This window comes from Cetorhinus maximus, chromosome 7 (assembly GCF_964194155.1).
Source record: "Cetorhinus maximus chromosome 7, sCetMax3.hap1.1, whole genome shotgun sequence".
Lineage (NCBI taxonomy): Eukaryota > Metazoa > Chordata > Chondrichthyes > Lamniformes > Cetorhinidae > Cetorhinus > Cetorhinus maximus.
The window spans coordinates 91310234-91330164 of record NC_135885.1 but is presented as its reverse complement, the minus strand read 5'-3'; the positions used below and the strand labels follow the sequence as shown (position 1 = coordinate 91330164).

Here is a 19931-nt window from a genome sequence, read left to right as displayed (position 1 = left end):
ACAGCACTGTGGATGCTCCTACATCACACGGACTGCAGCAGTTCAAGAAGGTGGCTCACCACCACTTTCTTGGGTAGTTAGGGCCGGTCAATAAATTGCTGGGTAGCCAGTGACACCCACATCCTGTGAAAGAATAATGAAAAAAACACTCTTTCACCTAAGGTGGCCTCCGAATGCCTCGTGGTTAGGGCTGTGCCTTCATGACAGCCAGGTTGCAAATGTGTGCAGTAGATCATAATGAACTTGGACACTATTGGATAAATTCTTTGGCCAGAAGAGCAAGCCTAAGGCTGGGAATTCTGCAGTGTATAACTCACCTGACTCTCCAAAACCTGTCCACTATTTATCTACAAGGCAAAAGTCAGGAGTGTGATGGAATGCACTCCATTTGCCTGAATGAGCATGGTTTCAACAAAACTCAAGAAACTTGACAGCATCCAAGACAGAACAGTCCACTTGATCGGCACCCATCCACCATCTTAAATATTCACTCCTTCCACCACCTGCACACAGTGGCAGCAGTGTGTACCATTTGCAAGATGCACTACAGCAACTCGACAAGACCCCCTTGACAGCACCTTCCAAATCCATGTCCTCTACCACCTAGAAGGGCAGACAGGAACACCACCACCTGAAGTTCCTCTTCAAACCACACCATTCTGACTTGGAACTATATTGTTGTTCCTTCACTGTTGCTGAGTCAAAAACGTGGACTTCCTTCGTAAAAACAATGGGTGTGTCCCTACACCACATGAACTGCAGTGCTTCAAGGAGGCAGCTCACTGCTCCCTTCTCGAGGGCATTTAGGGGTGGGCAATAAACGCTGGCCTTGCTAGCAATGCTAGCATCCCAGGAAAGAATTAAAAAATGTCAAATGCAGGTAGCACAGATAAATGCAGTGTAAAGCTGACTTCATGCTGTCTCAATTGTATATAAAAGCTGCAGCTATAAGAGAGATTCCTTGTGTTGAGATTTCCAATTCTTGCACCAGCCATCTGTTGGTTATCTAAGAATTGATAACAGAACTACATGTAGGATGGGGCTGAATGCTGTTATATATCATGGCTTATGCTGATTGGATGCTGGTTTATTACCCAAACTCATTTGGTGTAGCATCTGTGCAGTCAGTAAAAGTGTTGTTTTCTCCCTTGTATGGATTTATATACCCGTTCTAGAAATGAAAGGACAATGTGTTGATTGATACCATTATCCCCATTACCCCCATCGTCATTTCTGCCCCAGTTCCTATCTTTCAGGTTTTATTTGTATAATTTTTATTTCTTGTGGAATGTGCCTCTACTTAGTATCTCCCTAATCTGGTCGAAATTAGAAATATTTCTGTGAGCAATCGAAAGGTTGGGGTTACCATTATTGTGATGTTTTGTTAACTCACATTTAAAAATGGTGGGGGTGTGATGTTAGAGGGGCAGGTGTGGTTAACAGGGAGAAGTATTTTATCCCATCTGATCTTGGCCTCATCCTGAAAATGTTAACGTTCAGAAGGTGTCCGTGAGGTTTTTGCAAATTGTGTTTAATGTGGCTTTAAATTTAACTTGTACACCACAAGTTTCCTGGGGCTTGGGAAACTGACCACAGAACCTGAAGCAAGTTTAAGTATTAGTTAAAGTGTGTATTTAAACTTTGCAGCAGTGGTAATTTTGGCCTGCTGCCTCTCCCTGACCCTTTGCTTGCTGCCTCTCCCACTCTTTGCTTTAGCCTTCCAAAACATTGCTGTGAGCGACAGCAAGATGAGTGGTAAAGGCAGCTTCGAGTTGCAGGGTTGCAGATGTAAGCTGCAAGCTGGAGAGGTAGCGAGAGGGATGGTTGGCGAGGGAGAGAGGGGGTCGACGAGAGGGAGTGTTGGCAGCAACTGGGAGGGTCAGGGAGCAGGAGGGGCAGCTCCAAAATGGCACCAATCTCACAACTTTAAGTCAAAGCCACGCAAAACGATAAAACAAAATCCCAATGCTAAATGCAGACAAGGGCCCTATTAACTGACCAACGTTAAAGCGGAACAACTTAAAGCAGGGGCTTTCTGCACTTATTTAACATTTTTGCCATGTCCAATGAGTCCTTGATAACCAGTTCTTGAATATCATTCAGCAGCGAAAACAGCCTAGGTTTGGGCTACTTCTTAATTTTTTGTTACTCTGATTTGTGTTAAGTGGCTCAACTTGTTCATTATGAAGACTGAAGATGATGTTAGGGGAAGACAAAATGAGTTGTATGCTAAAGATCATTCTCAGTTTTCGACTAATGACTGACAACATTTTAATACTTTTTTTTATATAGTCTTCATTGGGATGTGGCAAGATCAGCATTTGTTGCCCATCAGTAATTTACCTTGAGAAGATGGGGTGAGCTGCCACCTTGAACCACTTCAGTCCATCTGGTGCAGGTACACCCACAATGCTGTCAGGGAGGGAGTTCCAGGTTTTTGATCCAGCAACAGTGAAAAGATGGTGATTTTGTTCCAAGTCAGGATAGTGTGGTTTGGAGAGGAACTTGTGGTTGGTGGTGTTTCCATGTGTCTACTGTGATTTTCCTGGATGCTAGTGGTCATGAGTTTGGAAGGTGCTGTCGAAGAAGGCTTGACAAATTATGTATGGTACAACTGCTGCCACTGTGTGTCAGTGGTGGAGAGAATGAATGTTTAAGTGGGCTTCTTTGCCCTCGGTGGTGTTGAGCTTCTCGAGTGTTATTGGAGCAGCACTCATTCAAGCTTGTGGAGAATATTCCATTGCACTCCTGACTGGTGCCTTGAGGATGGTGGACAGGCTTTGGCGAGTCAGAATGAGAGTTACTCGCTACAGAAATTCCAGCCACTGACCTGCTCTTGTAGCCATCTGCTTAGGCAGTCCCTTGGGAATGAGGATGACTTGCTTCCTAACCAGTTTGATGGGTTCTGAGATGGCTGATAAGTCCAGTGCGCGATTACAGTCTCTGCCACATGGAGGGCAGATTGTGTTTGAAGGGTTGCTTAAATGGGTTGTTTGGAGGTTTGTACATTCCATCTGACGCCTCTACTTCGCCTCTGCATGTTCCCAACATGGTGTGTTGGTGTGTTCAGTGCCTTCCCAGATGAGCCTTCTCCATGTAGCCACAATATTTACATGGCTCATGCAGTTTAGTTTCTGGTCAGTGGTAACCCAGGATTTTGATGGTGAAGGGTTCAGCGATGGTAATGTCATTGAATGTCAAGCAGAGGTGGTTGGCTTCTCTTGTTGGAGATGGTCATTGCCTGGCGCTTGTATGGTGCAAATATTATTGGTGCAGAGCAATGTCTGAAAGAAATGTTAATCTTTATTTATTCTTTCAGATGTTGGCTGATCTGCTTTGCTTCTCCAGCATACTTTTTCTGTTTCAATTTTCTAGAGTTTGCAGATTTTGTTTTTATCGTTATTAAATATTAGCCATTTTATTTTTATCAGGTCGAAAAATTCTACACAGATAGTTCCTGCTTTATAATAAAAGCAAAATACTGCGGATGCTGGAAATCTGAAACAAAAGATAAAATAAAAATAGCTGGAAAAAGGTCTGACAGCATCTGTGGAGAGGAATACAGTTAACGTTGCGAGTCCGTATGACTCTTCATCAGAACTGAGGAAATATAGAAATGAAGTGAAATATAAGCTGGTTGAGGGGGGTGGGACAGGTAGAGCTGGATAGAGGGCCAGTGATAGGTGGAGGCAAAGAAGAGATTGCTAAAGATGTCATAGACAAAAGGACAAAGGGGTGTTGATAGTGGTGCTATTTGCTAAGAAATGTGCTAATGGTGACATTAAGGGTAGTAAGTGACCACCCTCGTGGGGGTGGGGTGGGGGGAAGGGATCAAAATTGGCTAAAAGGTGGAGATGAAACAATGGATGGAAATAGTGGCGTGACAGCAGTCGTCTCAATTTCTCTGCTCCTCTCACCTACTTTAACCTGTCTCCTTCTGAACTTGCCGCACTCCGTTCTCTCAGGTCCAACCCTGACTTTGTCATCAAACCCGCTGACAAGGGCGATGCTGTTGTTGTCTGGCGCACTGACCTCTACCTCGCAGAGGCTGAGCGTCAACTTGCAGACACTTCCTCCTACCTCCCCCTGGACCTTGACCCCACCACTGAACATCAAGCCATTGTTTCCAGGACTGTCACTGACCTCATCTCCTCTGCAGATCTTCCCTCCACAGCTTCCAACCTCATAGTCTCCCAACCTCAAATGGCCCGCTTCTACCTCCTCCCCAAAATCCACAAATAGAACTGTCCCGGCAGACCGATCGTGTCAGCCTGTTCCTGCCCCACGGAACTCATTTCTTGCTATCGTGACTCCTTTCTCTCTCCCCTTGTCCAGTCTCTTCCTACCTACGTCCGCAATTCCTCTGACGCCCTACATCATATCAACAATTTCCAGTTCCCTGGCCCCAACTGCTGCCTCTTCACGATGGACGTCCAATCCCTCTACACCTCCATCCCCCACCGGGATGGTCTGAGGGCTCTCCGCTTCTTCCTCGAACAGAGGCCCGAACAATCCCCTTCCACCACTACTCTCCTCCGTCTGGCTGAACTTGTTCTCTCACTGAACAATTTCTCCTTAAACTCGTCTCATTTCCTCCAAATAAAAGGTGTGGCTATGGGTACCCGCTTGGGCCCCAGTTATGCCTGTCTCTTTATGGGGTATGTGGAACATTCCTTGTCCTACTCAGACCCCCTCCCAAAACTCTTTCTCCGGTACATCGATGACTGCTTTGGTGCCGCTTCAGGCTCTTGTCTGGACCTGGAAAAATTTATTAATTTTGCTTACAATTTACACCCTCCCATCATTTTCACATGGTCCATCACTGATACTTCCCTTCCCTTCCTTGACACCTCTGTCTCAACTGGGTGACAGCTTCGTGGAACACCTTTGGTCTGTCCTCAAGCATGATCCAGACCTTCCTGTCGCTTGCCATTTCAACACACCGCCCTGCGCTCATGCCCACATGTCCGTCCTTGGCCTGCTGCACAGTTCCAGTGAAGTTCAACGCAAACTGGAGGAACAGCACTTCATCTTCCGACTAGGCACTTTACAGCCTGCCGGACTTAACGTAGAGTTCAACAACTTCAGATCATGAACTCTCTCCTCCTCGCTCCACCCCCTTTTCGATCCCCCTTTTTCCAATTTATATTTTTTAAATATGTTTTTCTTTTCCCACCTATTTCTCGAAACGTTAACTGTATTCCTCTCCGCAGATGCTGTCAGACCTGCTGAGTTTTTCCAGCTATTTTTATTTTTGTTACTGTTTTATAATGTTGTTCATTATAGCTTAAATGGTTTGAACTACATCAAGAACTTGTATTTATATGGTGTTTTTAACATAAAATATCCCTAGGCACTTCACAGGAGTGTTACAAAGCAAAATTAGACACCAAGCCACTAGGAGATATCAGAAACATAAAACTATTTAAGGCACAGAAGGTGACCATTTGGCCCATCAAGTTCATGTTGGCTATGAAAGCTGTCTGCTCTAATCCCACCTTCCAGCTCATGGTCCATAGCCCTGTGGGTTATGGCCCCTCATGTCCATGTCCAAGTGTGTTTTAAATGCAATGTGGTTTCTTCCTCCTCCACCCCTTAAGACAGTGAGTTCAACACACTCATTAACCTCTGGGTGAAAGAAATTCTCCTTGACTCCCCTTTAATTCTTCTGCCAATTACTTAAAATTCATGCTCCTGGTTATTGACATCTCTGCTAATGTCAGTAGGTGATTCCTGTACGCCCTATCTAGGCCCGCCATGAAGAAACCAAACCCAGCCTCTCCAGTCCTTCCTCAGAGCTAAAATTCTCCATTCCTGGCAACATCCTTGTCATTTTTTTCTGCACCCTCTCTAGTGTGATTGCATCGTCCCTGACAGCAATGACAGAACTGTATGCAATTCTTTAGCTGCAGTATAAATAATGTTTTACACAGTTCTAGCATAACTTCCCTGCTTTTGGCCTAACCAATAAAGGAAAATATTCTTTATGCATTTTTAACCACCTTATCTCCCTGCCTTGCTATCTTCAGGGATCTGTAGACATACGCTCCAAGATTCCTTTGTTCCCTTACACTTCTCAGAATCCTGCCATTTATTGTGTAATCCCTTGCCATGTTTGAGGTAACCAAAAGCTTGTTCAAAGAGGTAGATTTTAAAGGAGGAAAGAGTGGCAAAGAAACTATGAAGACGGAGAAATTTAGGGAGGGGATTTCAGAGCTGCGGGCCTTGGCAGCTGATGGCAAGGCCCTCAAGGACTGTGAAGCACAAGTGATTGGGGAACAGAGTGCTTTTAAACAGTGTTAAAGTTGGAAATTTGGTGCGGAGAGGGAAGGAAATGCTGCTTTTCATACCTTTTGTTTTACCTCCAGTAGTTGGTAAGTGTTTTTCTTTTATCGTTAATCTAGGATACAAAGTATTTTGCTATTATTTCACTTTTCTAAATTAACTAATCAAATAAATGTGGATAAACAGACAATGGCAAGGCAAGTGGTGTACTGTAACTGTAACATGTGGCAGTTTGTAGAGAACTTTGCGATCCCAGACAACCGTATCTGTGATAAGTGCCTGTGACTTAAGCAACTTTGGCTTAGCTGTTGAGCTGAAGTCCAAGCTGCAGGCCCTGCAGGGCATCAGGGAGGAGAAAGTTACCTGGGCACTTTGTTCTCGGAAGTAGCCACGCCCCTTAGGTTAAGTAGAATTTTAGAGTTGATCAGTGGCCATGGTCAGGAGTGTGAGATTGAAAGTCAGAGTCAGGTTTGGGGATTCAGGATACAGCAATGGAGGCGCCTTGGTCCTTGACTTGGATCAACAGGTATGGGGAACTTTCAATCTCTGTGGATCAGGGCAAAATCTGCAGGATGGATAAGCAAACTGACAATGGCACTGTGGTGCAGGAAGCCATTCAGGAAATTTAGTATTAATAGGGGACAAAATAGCCAGGGAAATAAATACTGTCCTGTAGCCATAACTGGGAGTTCCAGAGGTTGTGTTGCCTGCCCTGTGCCAGGGTTCAGGACATCTCCCTGCGACTGGAAGTTAACTTAGAGTGGGAGGGGGATGATCCATTTGTTGTGGTCCATGTGGGAACCAATGACATAGTTAGAATAAGGGATGATGTTCTTCTGAGTGTGTTTTAGGAGTTAGGGTCCAAATTAAAAGTCAGATCCTCAAAGGTTGTAATCTCTGGATTCTTGTTTTAGCCACATGCCAATTGGAGATGTGATCAAGCAGATTAGAAAATGAGACAAATGGCTTAGTGGTGTGGGAGGAAGGGGTTTTGATGTAAGAGGGATCTGTTCTGTTGAGATGGTCTGCACTTAAACTGGGCTGGGAATCAGTGTCCTGGTGAATTGTATATCCAGGGCTGAGGGTTGGGCATTAAACTAAAAGAGTTGGGGGAGAAGGGGATTTGGAAATCTGAAGAGAAAAGTTGAGGGAATAAAGCAGTGCATTGGTTTGTGTCAAGATAAGCAAAGTGAGGCAGGAAAGGACAGGGATTTTAACAGTAATAGTACATCAACGATTAAGGTCCATGCAAAGAATAGTGGTTTTTAAAAAAAAGGCTCTATCTGAATGCATGAAACATGCATGATAAGATTGATGAACTAATGGCAGAAATAGAGATAAATGTTTTAGATCTAATCGCCATTGTAGAGACATTGTTGCAAGGTGACCAAGGTTGTGAAATAAATAATCCGGGGTACATTATATTTCGAAAAGACAGACAATGGCAAAGGAGGAAAAGTAGTCCTGATGGTAAAGGATGACAGAAGGACAGTAGTGAGAGAGGATCTTGGCTCAAAAGACAGGAAGTAGAATCGGTAAAGGTGGAAATTAGGAACAGCAAAGATCAGAAAATACTGGTGAGTGAGTAGTTTACAGACCTCCTCCTGGTAGTTATACAATTAGACAGCACATTAAGAAATAACTGAAGCTTGTAACAAAGCCATTGCAATAATTGTGGGGGGAACTTTAATCTTGATATAAACTGGACAAATAAAATTTTGAAAGGTAGTCTGGATGACGTACTCCATCCCAAATAAGTATCTTCACCTTTAACAGATTCAATTACACAGATTTGAGGAGAGAGCTGACTACAATTAATTGGGTAAATAAGGTTAAAGATATGGCAGTAAATGAAGAGTGGGAACAGTATCAACATCCAGGGGGAGCGGATACCGCTGACCAGAAACTGAACTGGACTAGGCACTTAAGTACGGTGGCCATAAGAGCAGGTCAGAGGCTAGGAATTCTGCAGAGAGTAACTCATGTCCTGACTCCCCAAAGCCTGTTCACCATCTCCAAGGCACAAGTCAGGGGCGTGATAGAATAGTCTCCACTTGTCTGGATGAGTGCAACTCCAAAAACAACAGAGAAGCTCAACACCATCCAAGACAAAGCAGCCCCCTTGATTGACACTCCATCCACCAGCTTAAAGATTCACTCTCTCCACCACTGATGCACAGTGGCAGCAGTGTGTACCATCTACAAGATGCACTACAGCAACTCACCACAGCTCCTTTGACAGCACCTTCCAAACCCACAATCTCGACCACCTAAAGGACAATGGCAACAGATGCGTGGGAACACCACCACTTGCAAGTCCCCCTCCAAGTCAAACACCGTCCTGACTTGGAGCTATATTGCCATTCCTTCACTGTTGCTGGGTCAAAATTCTGGAACTCCCTTCCAAACAGCATTGAGAGTCCCTACAGAACATGGACTGCAGCAGTTCAAGAAGGCAGCTCACCACTGCCTTCTTGATGACAATTAGTGATGGCCAATAAATGCTAGCCGCGCCAGCAACACCCACATTCCATGAACAAAAATAAAATTACAGAAACAATTCAAATTGTTTAAAAATACATTCCATTAAAAATACAAAAACTCATTGAGAAAGATCCACCCATGGCTTACGGTTAAGGGAAGTTAAGAATATTGTTTGATTAGCTGAAGAGGCTTATAATGTTACAAAAAATAAAAGTAAGACTGAGGATTTGGAATGTTTTAGAAGCTAGCAGAGGGCAACCAACAAGTTGTATAAAACAGAAAAAGAATGTGTGTAAACCAGCCAGGAATAGAAATACAGATTGTAAGAGTTTTTCCAAATATACAACAAGGAAGAGAGTAGCTGAAATAAATATTTTGGTCCCTTGGTACCAGATACAGGAGAAATTATCATGGGAATGAGGGAAGGGCAGACACGTTGAACATATATTTTGTGTATGGCTTCACAGTTGATGAAACAAATTACATGCCAGAAATAGAGTAACCAAGGGGCGAATAAGAGTGAGGAACCTAAACATTTTTTTCTACTGATATTCGAACACGAGATGAAAAGCCCACAAATCTCTAGGACTTAATGGCCTACAGCAGTGCATCGCTTATCAGTGATGTTTAGGTTTAAAGAATAAATTGTTAAAAATTCCAGAGGAATGTTGTGCTTTTAAATTGAGATCAATATTTGTTGGATGGATTGCTAACTTGCCAATGTTTAACGACATTTGAATGCACTCGAGCATTGTAGTTGCTGAAGTGATTAAAAATATGGCATGGTTATGTGTATTCTACTGCCACAAGTGGTTTGTCATATTTTTTCCCCTTCCAATGTTGATGACTGATTTTGGGTTCCAGTTCTTCATGTGTAAGCCTAAATGATAAATGCTGCCAGGCTAGTTGATTTAGGACATTACAGCTGAGCCTGATCCAGATGTCAATGCCCTCAAATTCTGATCCACAAAGCACTGGGTGGCAGTTATGAGTTTCTAGTTTATTTAAATTGCTCTTAAGGTCATTTTTATAATTTATTCATTGTGAATTTATGTTGAATTATTTCTCACAGTTTAAGCAAACATATAGGGTTCACAACATCAGTCAATTTTTTTTATATTTGCTGCCACTATCTGGGTAATTTATTGTTTGCAGCTTCAAATTCATGATTGTAGTCTTGTACCTTACAGGCTGTTGTAAAACATTTATAGACCTGACTTTGTGATCAGGCACTTGGAGCAGCACTTGTTGTTTTAACATATTGAGAATCAATGGCTGTGAGCTCACTATTTCCTGACTTGTGCTTCTTGCATGTCCAGCTTACGCATAGAAATGCCTCATCTTGTAATCGGCCCTTACATTTTTTTTGTTTTTAGCTTGTGTTAAAAGCACTTTGACTCTGTGTATTTTACTTTGTTGCATAGTGGTGTGAATATGGAAATGTTTTGAACCCTCATTGTATTGCTAATTGCTATCCTGATTCTGACAAGCAACATATTACTGACTGAAGAGAGTGGCATTTGGGGATATAACTTTTACAAAAACAATTAGAGGTAATTGCTGACAGAACTGATAGTAACCATTGGTGCTAAGTGAAAGGCGTGGGTACTGATGCTCACTACTGCATATTAGAGGTTACAATTGTAATAGTGCAAAGCCTGAATTAAGTAGACAAAAATAATTCTGCAATGAAGCCATTTTTGTTTTCAGTTTGTTATGAAGTTCAATCTAAGGCTACAGAAAACAGCGCAGTATCGTTTCTGGTGAACTTCATTATACACACTTTAAATATCTTGCATGCTAATTATGATTAATTATTTTAAAGCTGTGCACAGATATTCATTTGCTGGCTACCTAAGATTTTTTAGTGCAGGATAGTACTAATATTTGTCAGCTAGCATTTTCATCCTTTCAAGTGTGTTTTTTCAAAATTTGCCAGTTGCTCACTGCTTGAGCTTAAATGTTGGACTAATTCACATTGCGTGTAGAATAACAATTTTCATTTTGGATTCATTCACTAAGCTAGTTGCACAAAACTAGCTACAACGGGTAACGTTTTATTTTATTCACCATATTATAGAATGTCCTAATGGAGTGAAGGACCCCTATTGTTCGACCATATCGGAGTGTGCACCGACGATTGCAGCCTTTAAGAGATGACCCAATTTAACATCACAGCATGATTGCTCTTTAAAAAAAAAACTTGAATCACAAACAGTGAAAAATGTATTAAAATGTATTATCTGCAATAAAGGTTTTATACATTTTGTCACAACCTCTTCAGTTCTCTTGCAATTTCTCTTCTGTTGTGTCTGGTAACATACAAATGTACACATCACCAAGATAGTTGAGGTGTATTTACCGGAGAAAAATGTGGCTCTTTGTTTTGTATGGTTTGATAAAATTTAGTAATATGGAGTCAGAAGTTCGCAAAGTTGCTTCATCCCTTGGCCAGGCCATTCAATGGATCGATATTTTAATAAGTGTATTGCTGTGATATCTAATTGCGTAACTAAAGACTTTTTACATGGTATGTCTTGTTACTCCTCCCATCATTTTAGAAATATAGGAGTAGCCCCTTGAGGCTGTTTTAGGGGTTTGCCCAATATTCTTGGACAAAAATTTACCAATATCAGTTTAACATTTACCACTGGTCTAACATCAATTGTTGTTTGCAGCAGTTTGTTCCGAACTTATACCACTGTCTGTGTGGTGTGTTTCTTAATGTCGCTTGTGGAAGGTCTGGCTCTAACCTTGAGAATATGTTTCCCTAACCCAGACTCCCTCAACCTGCAGAAATGTTTTTTTTCTATCTATCCTATCTGTTCCCCTTAATATCTTGAAAACTTTGATCAAGTCACCCCTCAACTGCCTCACATCTAACCTTATCTTCTTCTGTCTCTCTTGCGCGCTCTCTCTCTCGCTCGGTCTCTCTCTCTCTCTCTCGCGCGCGCTCGGGCTCTCTCTCTCTCTCTCGCGCTCGGGCTCTCTCGCGCTCGCTCGCTACTTTTCAAAACATCCAGACAGCTTCTCCTTTTGCTGCAATTCACACAGACGACATCTGGGGCATTCACCTATGTTTCCTTATCTCCCTCTTTAAATTTTCTTCCTTCTCTCAAAAACACAGTCACGTTTGGGTACTTATCGACAAGCAACAGATGTCTTTCTGACATTAGGTCATTCCTCGTGTGAGTTGTCGAGTTAATTTATAAAGGAGGTCATGATTGACAAGATTGGTCCCATTTTCAACTGGCATCTGCTCAGTTCATAGCACCCTCGCCTTTGAACCAGAGGGTTGTGGGTTCATGTCCCACTCCCGGAAACCAAGAACTGTGATTGTACTCGGAAGAGTTGCAATCTGTGACTGTTGATAACTCGAAAGAGTTTGACAGAAAACCTTTGGAGGTGTCAGCTGTGGCTCAGTTCATAGCACCCTCGCCTTTGAATCAAAGGGTTGTGGGTTCATGTCCCACTCCTGGAAACCAAGAACTGTGATTGTACTCAAAAGAGTTGCAATCCGTGACTGTTGATAACTCGAAAGAATTTTGCTGCACTTCAGGTTATTTTTTAATACATTTTTTGACCCTAAGGCATTGAAACCAGCTGTAACTTCTTGCCATCACATTGGAAAATCAATTTACTCAGTATAGACTGGAATTAAAAATGAAAGCTTGTATCCCTGACTCTGTCTCATAATGGGCTGAGTTTTTTTACCTTCTGAGCCAGTGCCTGAAGAGCCCCCATGTTTAATCAGATGAAAATGGAGTTCAGGATGCTTTTTGTTCCAGATTGCGGATTGTGAAATAGAATTTACTTCTTAGAGTCGTACAAGGTTTGCTATTGTACATAATTTGCTGTTAACATATTTGGTATATGACAGCATTATTTGGAAAAACATTGTTTGAAACATTTTGCTTTATGTGAAAGATTACTTGTATGTGGTTTAACCATTCTATAACTGCACTTGCTAATTTTCCAAATACTCAGCAAGCATTGTCTAGTTCTAGTTTAGGAAGTGAATTGCAGCTCCCAAATTGCACCCTGAAACAAAAACTCAAGTTGAACTCCAGGCTTCCTGGTAGACAAGCTCAGTGATCAAACTGATCTAAGTGAAATCTGTCTGTTGTGATATGTTCTTTCTGGTGGTTTCAGAGCAGCCATTCATTTAAGGTTATTCTGAAAAGTGCAGTTACAGAAGCATAGCTTCTGATAAAGACATGTGTTAGGGAGTAAGTAATGCTTCAGAGTCAATCTGACTGAAATAGAAACTTCTTGGGAACTTTGAGGAAAATAACCATAAGCTTAGTGATTGTAGTGATTTAAGTATATTATATAATGAAAAAGGAAATAACTTTCTTCCCCAAAAACTACTTCCAGCTTTTAAATTGTGCTCACATTGTATATTTTCAGAAAGAATTTGACATATATTTAGTCACAAGTTTCAATTAATGTGGGCTTAGCAAAGCTTTCAACTTGGTTACAACATAAGCAGTAGCATAAAGTGAGTATTCAGGAGTTTTTAATTTAAGAAATAAAATTGCTAGTTTTACAATGCCACACAGTACTATCACCTAGTATTTTATAAATTCAAATGAATTGCATTTATTCCTTCAGTTAGGAATTGGAAATGATCTGAAATGCTCTTCAGAGGGAAATCTAATGATCAATTAGGATGGATGTTCATTCGTTTAGTTACATTCAGTTCAAAATCAGTGATTATTTATTTTCTGTTAAGTTGGACACAAACCACTAGGGAAAAAAATCAGAATCTTGAGAACTTATACAAGTAAAATAATCTATTGTCTACACCATTTAAAAGGAACCTATATTCTGTCAGCATTGATTTTTTTTTTGCCGTGTCAACACTCTGTATTGCAGTAGTAACTGTGTTAAACCGAAACTTGTGCTAAACATATTTGAACTTAAATTAGATATCTGAGAATTCTTCAAATTTTAATTAAACAGTTTGGAGATGTGGTCGGACATGGACATTTAACTATCAACAGTTTCTGTCAGTGTTTTAAAGAAAAAATCTGTCTCTTTTTTTCCGTGCTACTGTTTCTCTGTATTTTCATATCTCTGTTCTGCCTCCACTGTATTTAAGTAATTCTACATTTTTCCTTCTGTAATCTCAAATTGCATTTTTAAGATTCTGTAAAATCTCCCATTCCTAACTCTTCCTCAAATTTTCAAAACTGTGGAACCATTTCTCTTCCTCCTGCTGTCCTCAGGTCTTTAATCTTGAAACCTAATCACTAATCATCTGCACTTTTATCAACTTTGGCAGAGCCCTTCATTATGGATCTTGACATTTCAGCTTTGTTTTTCAGTTTTTATAAAAATCTTTAAAAAATGATGTCTTTAAAAAAAGACAAGGTTCCTGCCTGCTCAGATTCCTGTTTCACTCATTCTGCAGCCTTTTCCAATCATACTGGGTTCTTTAGAATGCTGGCACTGTGCAAACCATAGGATTGAATATCCTATCACCTTTTCAGGTGGTTCACCAATCCATTAGTTAATTGAAATGTGTGCAACAATTAATTTATGCATTCAACTTGTTCATTGGGAAATTTAGAGTTCACTTTTTGATTAGCTTTTAATTCTGGCCTTCTCCAAATCCGTAGGTTTTTATTGAGGTATTAGCTTGCCCTTCTGTAAGCAGTTATTACAAATGCAAAATCAGACCATCATTAGACTGTCATTGGCCATTCTTCACTTTTCCATTGTCCAAGTATTGAACTGTGCTTGCACCGGTGTTTAACGTTACTGTAGAATGTACCCCAAAATATTCAAGATGATTTGTGCAGTGCCAGCTGCACAAATGGTGGGACATGGTGGCGTAGTGGTATTGTCACTGTACTAGTAATCCAGAGACCCAGGGTAATGCTCTGGGGACCTGGGTTTGATTCCCACCAAGGCAGATGGTGAATTTTGAATTCAATAAAAATCTGGAATTAAAAGTCTCATGATAATCATGAAGCCATTGTTGTAAAAACCCGAATGGGAAATTTGCCATCCTTACCTGGTCTGGCCTACATGTTACTTCAGACCCACAGCCATGTGGTTGACTCTTAACTGCCCTCTGAAATGGCCTAGCAAGCCACACAGTTGTTTCAATCCACTAAAAAGTATAAGGAATGAAACCGGATGGACCACCCAGCATTGATCTAGGAACCGGAAACGACAAGGACAAACTCAGCGCTGTCGACCCTGCAAAGTCCTCCTTATTAACACCGGGGGCTAATCCCAAAATTGGGAGAACTGTATCACAGACTGGTCAAGCAACAACCGGTCATATTCACGGAATCATACCTTACAGATCATGTCTGAGACACCACCATCACCATCCGTGGATATGTCCTGTCCCACTGACAGGACAGACCCAGCAGAGGTAGCAGCACAGTGGTATACAGTTGGGAGTCATCAGATTTGACTCTGGACCCAATGAAGTCTCATGGCATCAGGTCAAACATGGGCAAGAAAACCTCCTGATTATCACTCACCAGCACCCCCCCCCCCCCCTCCCCCCCCAGCTGATGAATCAGTACTCCTCCGTGTTGAACACAACTTGGAGGAAGCACCGAGGGTGGCAAGGGCACAGAATGTACTCTGGGTGGGGGGCTTCAATATCCATCATCAACAGTGGCTCGGTAGCAGCACAGCTAACCGAGTCCTGAAGGACATATCTGCTAATCCGGGTCTGCAGCATGTGGTGAGTGAACCAACAAGAAGGAAAGACTTGACCTCATCCTCACCAGCCTCCCTGCTGCTGATACATTTGCCCATGACAGTATCGATAGAAGTGACCACTACACAGACCTTGTGGAGACAAAGTCCTGTCTTCACTACGAGGATACTCTCGATTGCATTGTGTGGCACTACCACCGAGCTAAATGGAATATATTTTGAACGGATCTAGCAACTCAACTGGGCAACCATGAGGCACTGTGGGCCATCAGCAGCAGCAGAATTCTACTTAACCACAATCTGTAAGCTCATGACCCGGCATATCCCCCACTCTACCATTACCATCAAGCCAGGGGATCAACCCTGGTTCAATGAAGAGTGCAGGCCAGCATGCCAGGAGCAGCACCCAGACATACCTAAAATGAGGCGTCAACCTGGCAAAGCTACGAGACAGTGCTACTTGTGTGCCAAACAGCATACGCAGCAAGTGATGGACAGAGCTAAGTGATCCCGCAGCCAAAGGATCAGATCTAAGCTCTGCAGTCCTGCCACATCCAGTCGTGAATGGTGGTGGACAATTGGACAACTCTCACAGGCTCCACAAATACCTCCATCCTCAATGATGGGGCAGCCCAGCATATCAGTGAAAAAGATAAGGCTGAAGCATTCGCAATAATCTTCAACCTGAATTGCCATGTGGATAATCCACCTTGGCCTCCTCCGGAGGTCCCCAGCATCACAGATGCCAGTCTTCAGCCAATTCGATTCACTCCACGTGATATGAAGAAACAGCTGAAGTCACTGGATCCTGTGAAGGCTATGGGCCTTGACAATATTCCAGCAATAGTACTAAAGACTTGAACTCCAGAACTGGCCGTGCCCCTAGCCAAGCTGTTCCAATACAGCTATAACACTAGCATCAGTCTAGCAATGTGGAAAATTGCCCAGGTATGTCCTGTACACAAAAAGCAGGACAAATTCAACCTGGCCAGTTACCGCCCTATCAGTCTACCCTGCATCATCAGTAAAGTGATGGAAGGGGTCATCAACAGCGCTGTCAAGTGGCACTTGAGCAACAACCTGCTCAGTTTGGGTTCTGCCAGGACCACTCGGCTCCGGACCTCATTACAGCCTTGGTTCAAACATGGACAAAAGAGCTTAACTCCAGAGGAGGGATGAGAATGACTGGCCTTGACATCAAGGCAGCATTTGACTAAGTGGCATCATGGTGCCCTAGCAAAAGTGGAGTCGGGAATCAGGGGGAAAACTCTTCACTGGTTGGAGTCATACTTAGCACAAAGGAAGATGGTTGTGGTTGTTGGTAAATCATCTCAGTTCCAGGACATCACTGTAGGAGTTCCAAGGCCTAACTATCTTCAGTTGCTTTATCAGTGACCTCCCATCATAAGATCAGAAGTAGGGATGTTTGCTGATGATTGCACAATGTTCATCACCATTCACGATAACTCAGATACTGAAGCAGTCCATGTTCAAATGTAGCAAGACCTGGACAATATCCAGCCTTGGGCTGACAAGGCACAAGTAACATTCGCACAACACAAATGCCAGGCAATGACCATCTCCAATGAGAGAGAATCTAACCACCGCCACTTGAAATTCAATAGCATTATCATTGCTGGATTCCCCACTACCAACATCCTGGAGGTTACTGATGACCAGAAACTGGACTGGACTAGCCATATAAATACTGAGGCACAAGAGCAGGTCAGAGGCTTGGAATCCTGTGGCGAGTAACTCACCACCTGACTCCCCACAGTCTGTACACCATCTATAAGGCACAAGTCAGGAGTGTGATGGAATACTCTCCACTTGCCTGGATGAGTGCAGCTCCAACAACACTTGAAGCTTGACACCATCCAGGACAAAGCAGCCCACTTGGGTGGCACCCCATCCACAAACATTCAGTCCCTCCACCATCGATGCACATTGGCAGCAGTGTGTACCATCTACAAGAAGCGCTGCAGGAACTCACCAAGCATCCTTAGACAACACTTCCAAACCCACGACCACTACTATCTAGAAGGACAAGGGCAGCAGATGCATGGGAACACCACCACCTGAAGTTCCCCTCCAAGCCACTCACCACCCTGACTTGGAAATATATTGCCGTTCCTTCACTGTTGCTAGGTTAAAATCCTGGAACTCCCTCCCAGCAGCACTGAGAGCATACCTACACCACATGGATTGCAGCGGTTCAAGAAGGCAGCTCACCAACACTTTCTCAAGGGCAAATGGGGATGGGCAATAAATGCTGGCCTAGCCAGCAATGTCCACATCCCATGAATGAATTTTAAAAAAGCATTCTGTAAAATCCAGCATGATTGGAGAAGTCAGTAGCTTGAGTAAAATTGGAACCTCAGCTGACAACAACCTTTTCTCTCATTTATGCATTTACCATTTCCAGTACACTCTACTTACCATTCCTGACTCTATTTGAACTGAGAAAATGGAAGTGCAAGGGTCTATAACAAAGGCTTCCACCAGAATTGAAAAGATGCAGTAGTAATTAGTGAGTCGGTATTACAAAGCTTAAAAACCTGAAGACTGTATAAAGAAAGAAGATTGAGTGGTTCCAAAGTTTTGATTTGGTCTTAGTTCACATCAAAGCGAAGCGCTGGATAGTTCTGGCCCTCTCCCCTCTCTCACTTCTGACTACTCTCCCACATTGTAAAAATGGACTAAGCTGTACATGTCATCTCAATAATCTGTCAGTAAAGAGAAAACTTACCTGCACATTACACATCTTTCTCCTTGTTACATTCATTTTGAGAGACTGTTAAATCAAGGATGCTTAATGTTCTCCTATTTGAGACCACCAATATCTGAAAGAAATGTCCATTCTAATTTACGAATGTCACTAGAATTTTTCTGTCTTCATTTAATCTGTTTATTCCATTACAAATGCTTAGAATTACTCACATTTTCAGTTTACACTTCCTAGAAATGCCAGGTTACTAAAAATGTGTGTTCAGCTTTACTGGTAATTTGCATATTGTGGATTTCTTTTCCAAAAAGCGTAAACTGGGCTTTGTGATGTGATATCGTATTGCGTTATGAAATAAAAATAGAATGTGCTGAAAATGCATAACAGGTTCCTCAGCATTGGAAGGAAAAACGTTGGGTCCCAGCCTTTCAATGCAGAGGTCTTTTCCTAATGCAGCACAGCAGTAAATAATATTGGGCTGTGCATATTTACATAGTTGTCACTTCCACCTTATTCATGACAGGATTCTATTATGAGTGTTATATCTGTACCCTGCAGTTTTGTGTTGAATGGGGGAAGCTTGACATTTTCATTTTTGGGGCGAATAGAAGAGAAAGAGGAAGAAATTGACTGGAATGTCTGGGCCATTTTGTGCACCTAGTAATGATTGCGGGGCAACATTGAGAGACCACTAATTTGTCACCCATGCACTACAGGGAGTTTTCGGTGCTCAGTTTGGCAGGAATATAAATGATCCCCTCAAAAAACATTGGGAGTTGCATGGGAACGCTTGATTATCTCCTGTAACTTAAGGTCTGCAGAAATGGTGGAAAAATCTTCGACAATTTGGAGAATCTCCATGGAAATTAATGGTGCATGTCCGCCAGCATTCTTTAGGTAAACATCATCTCAGTTTGGTAAAGTGTGAAGCATCTTTTCAGATTTTCACAGAATTTCTAAGTGACTCTTATTTAACACATTATAAACCTGGAAATGGTACATGGGTGTTAGGGGGTTATGAACCTGCAGCATCTGCATGCTGTGGAAGCCTTAGTTGATTTTAGCTGCTAGTTGTCATTGAAGTGAAGCTCCTGGGTTCCTTTGTGGAATAATGTGTGTCCGTGTGTGTTGCCACCTACGTGATGCTATTTCTGAGCTGCTATTTAAAGGTTTAGTGTACCTCTGCAAGTGAGGCTGAAGGAAAGGACTGTGGAAACTATCAGCAAAAGCTGACAATCGGAAAGATCCCTTCTGAAAAAGTGAGGGTCACCCCCCCCACACCCCCCCCTCATTCCTCCGGGTTCAATTATGGTTCCCCGAGGATAATGCTTGGTGCAGTGAGGCAAGGAGGGTTGTTGAGTTCCTCAGGTATGTCCTGTCCACAAAAAGCAGGACAAATCCAATCCAGCTAATTACTGCTCCATCAGTCTATTCTCAATCATCAGCAAAATGATGCAAAATGTCGTTGATGGTGCTATCAAGCAGTACTTGCTCAGCAATAACCTGCTTACCGGTGTTCAGTTAGGGTTCTGTTAGGACCACTGTGTTGCAAGCCTCATTGCAGCATTGGTCCAAATATGGACAAAAGACTTGAATTCCAGAGGTGAGAATGACTGCCCTTGACATCAAGGCAGCATTTGACTGGGTGTGGCATCAAGGAGCCCTAGCAAAACTGGAGTCAATGAGAATTTGGGGGGGGGTGGGGGGGGGAAAGCTCTTCACTATCTGTAGTCATACCAGGCATAAAGGA

At 42.5% G+C, this 19931-nt stretch overlaps 1 protein-coding gene across 6 annotated transcripts in view; it reads left to right on the top strand.

The window, feature by feature from the left end:
- The window catches only part of tdrd3 (tudor domain containing 3), a 152900-nt gene that overhangs the window by 118180 nt on the left and 14789 nt on the right, over positions 1-19931 (top strand). For 2 of the 6 annotated variants that reach the window (XM_078545866.1, XM_078545864.1), the window contains one exon: positions 10850-11044. The exons of the other annotated variants lie outside the window; for them this stretch is intronic. In XM_078545866.1, the coding sequence (XP_078401992.1) occupies positions 10850-10867 (18 nt within the window). In that variant the 3' untranslated portion in view covers positions 10868-11044. Of the gene's footprint in view, positions 1-10849; positions 11045-19931 lie in introns of those variants that run through there. 6 annotated transcript variants of the gene reach the window in all.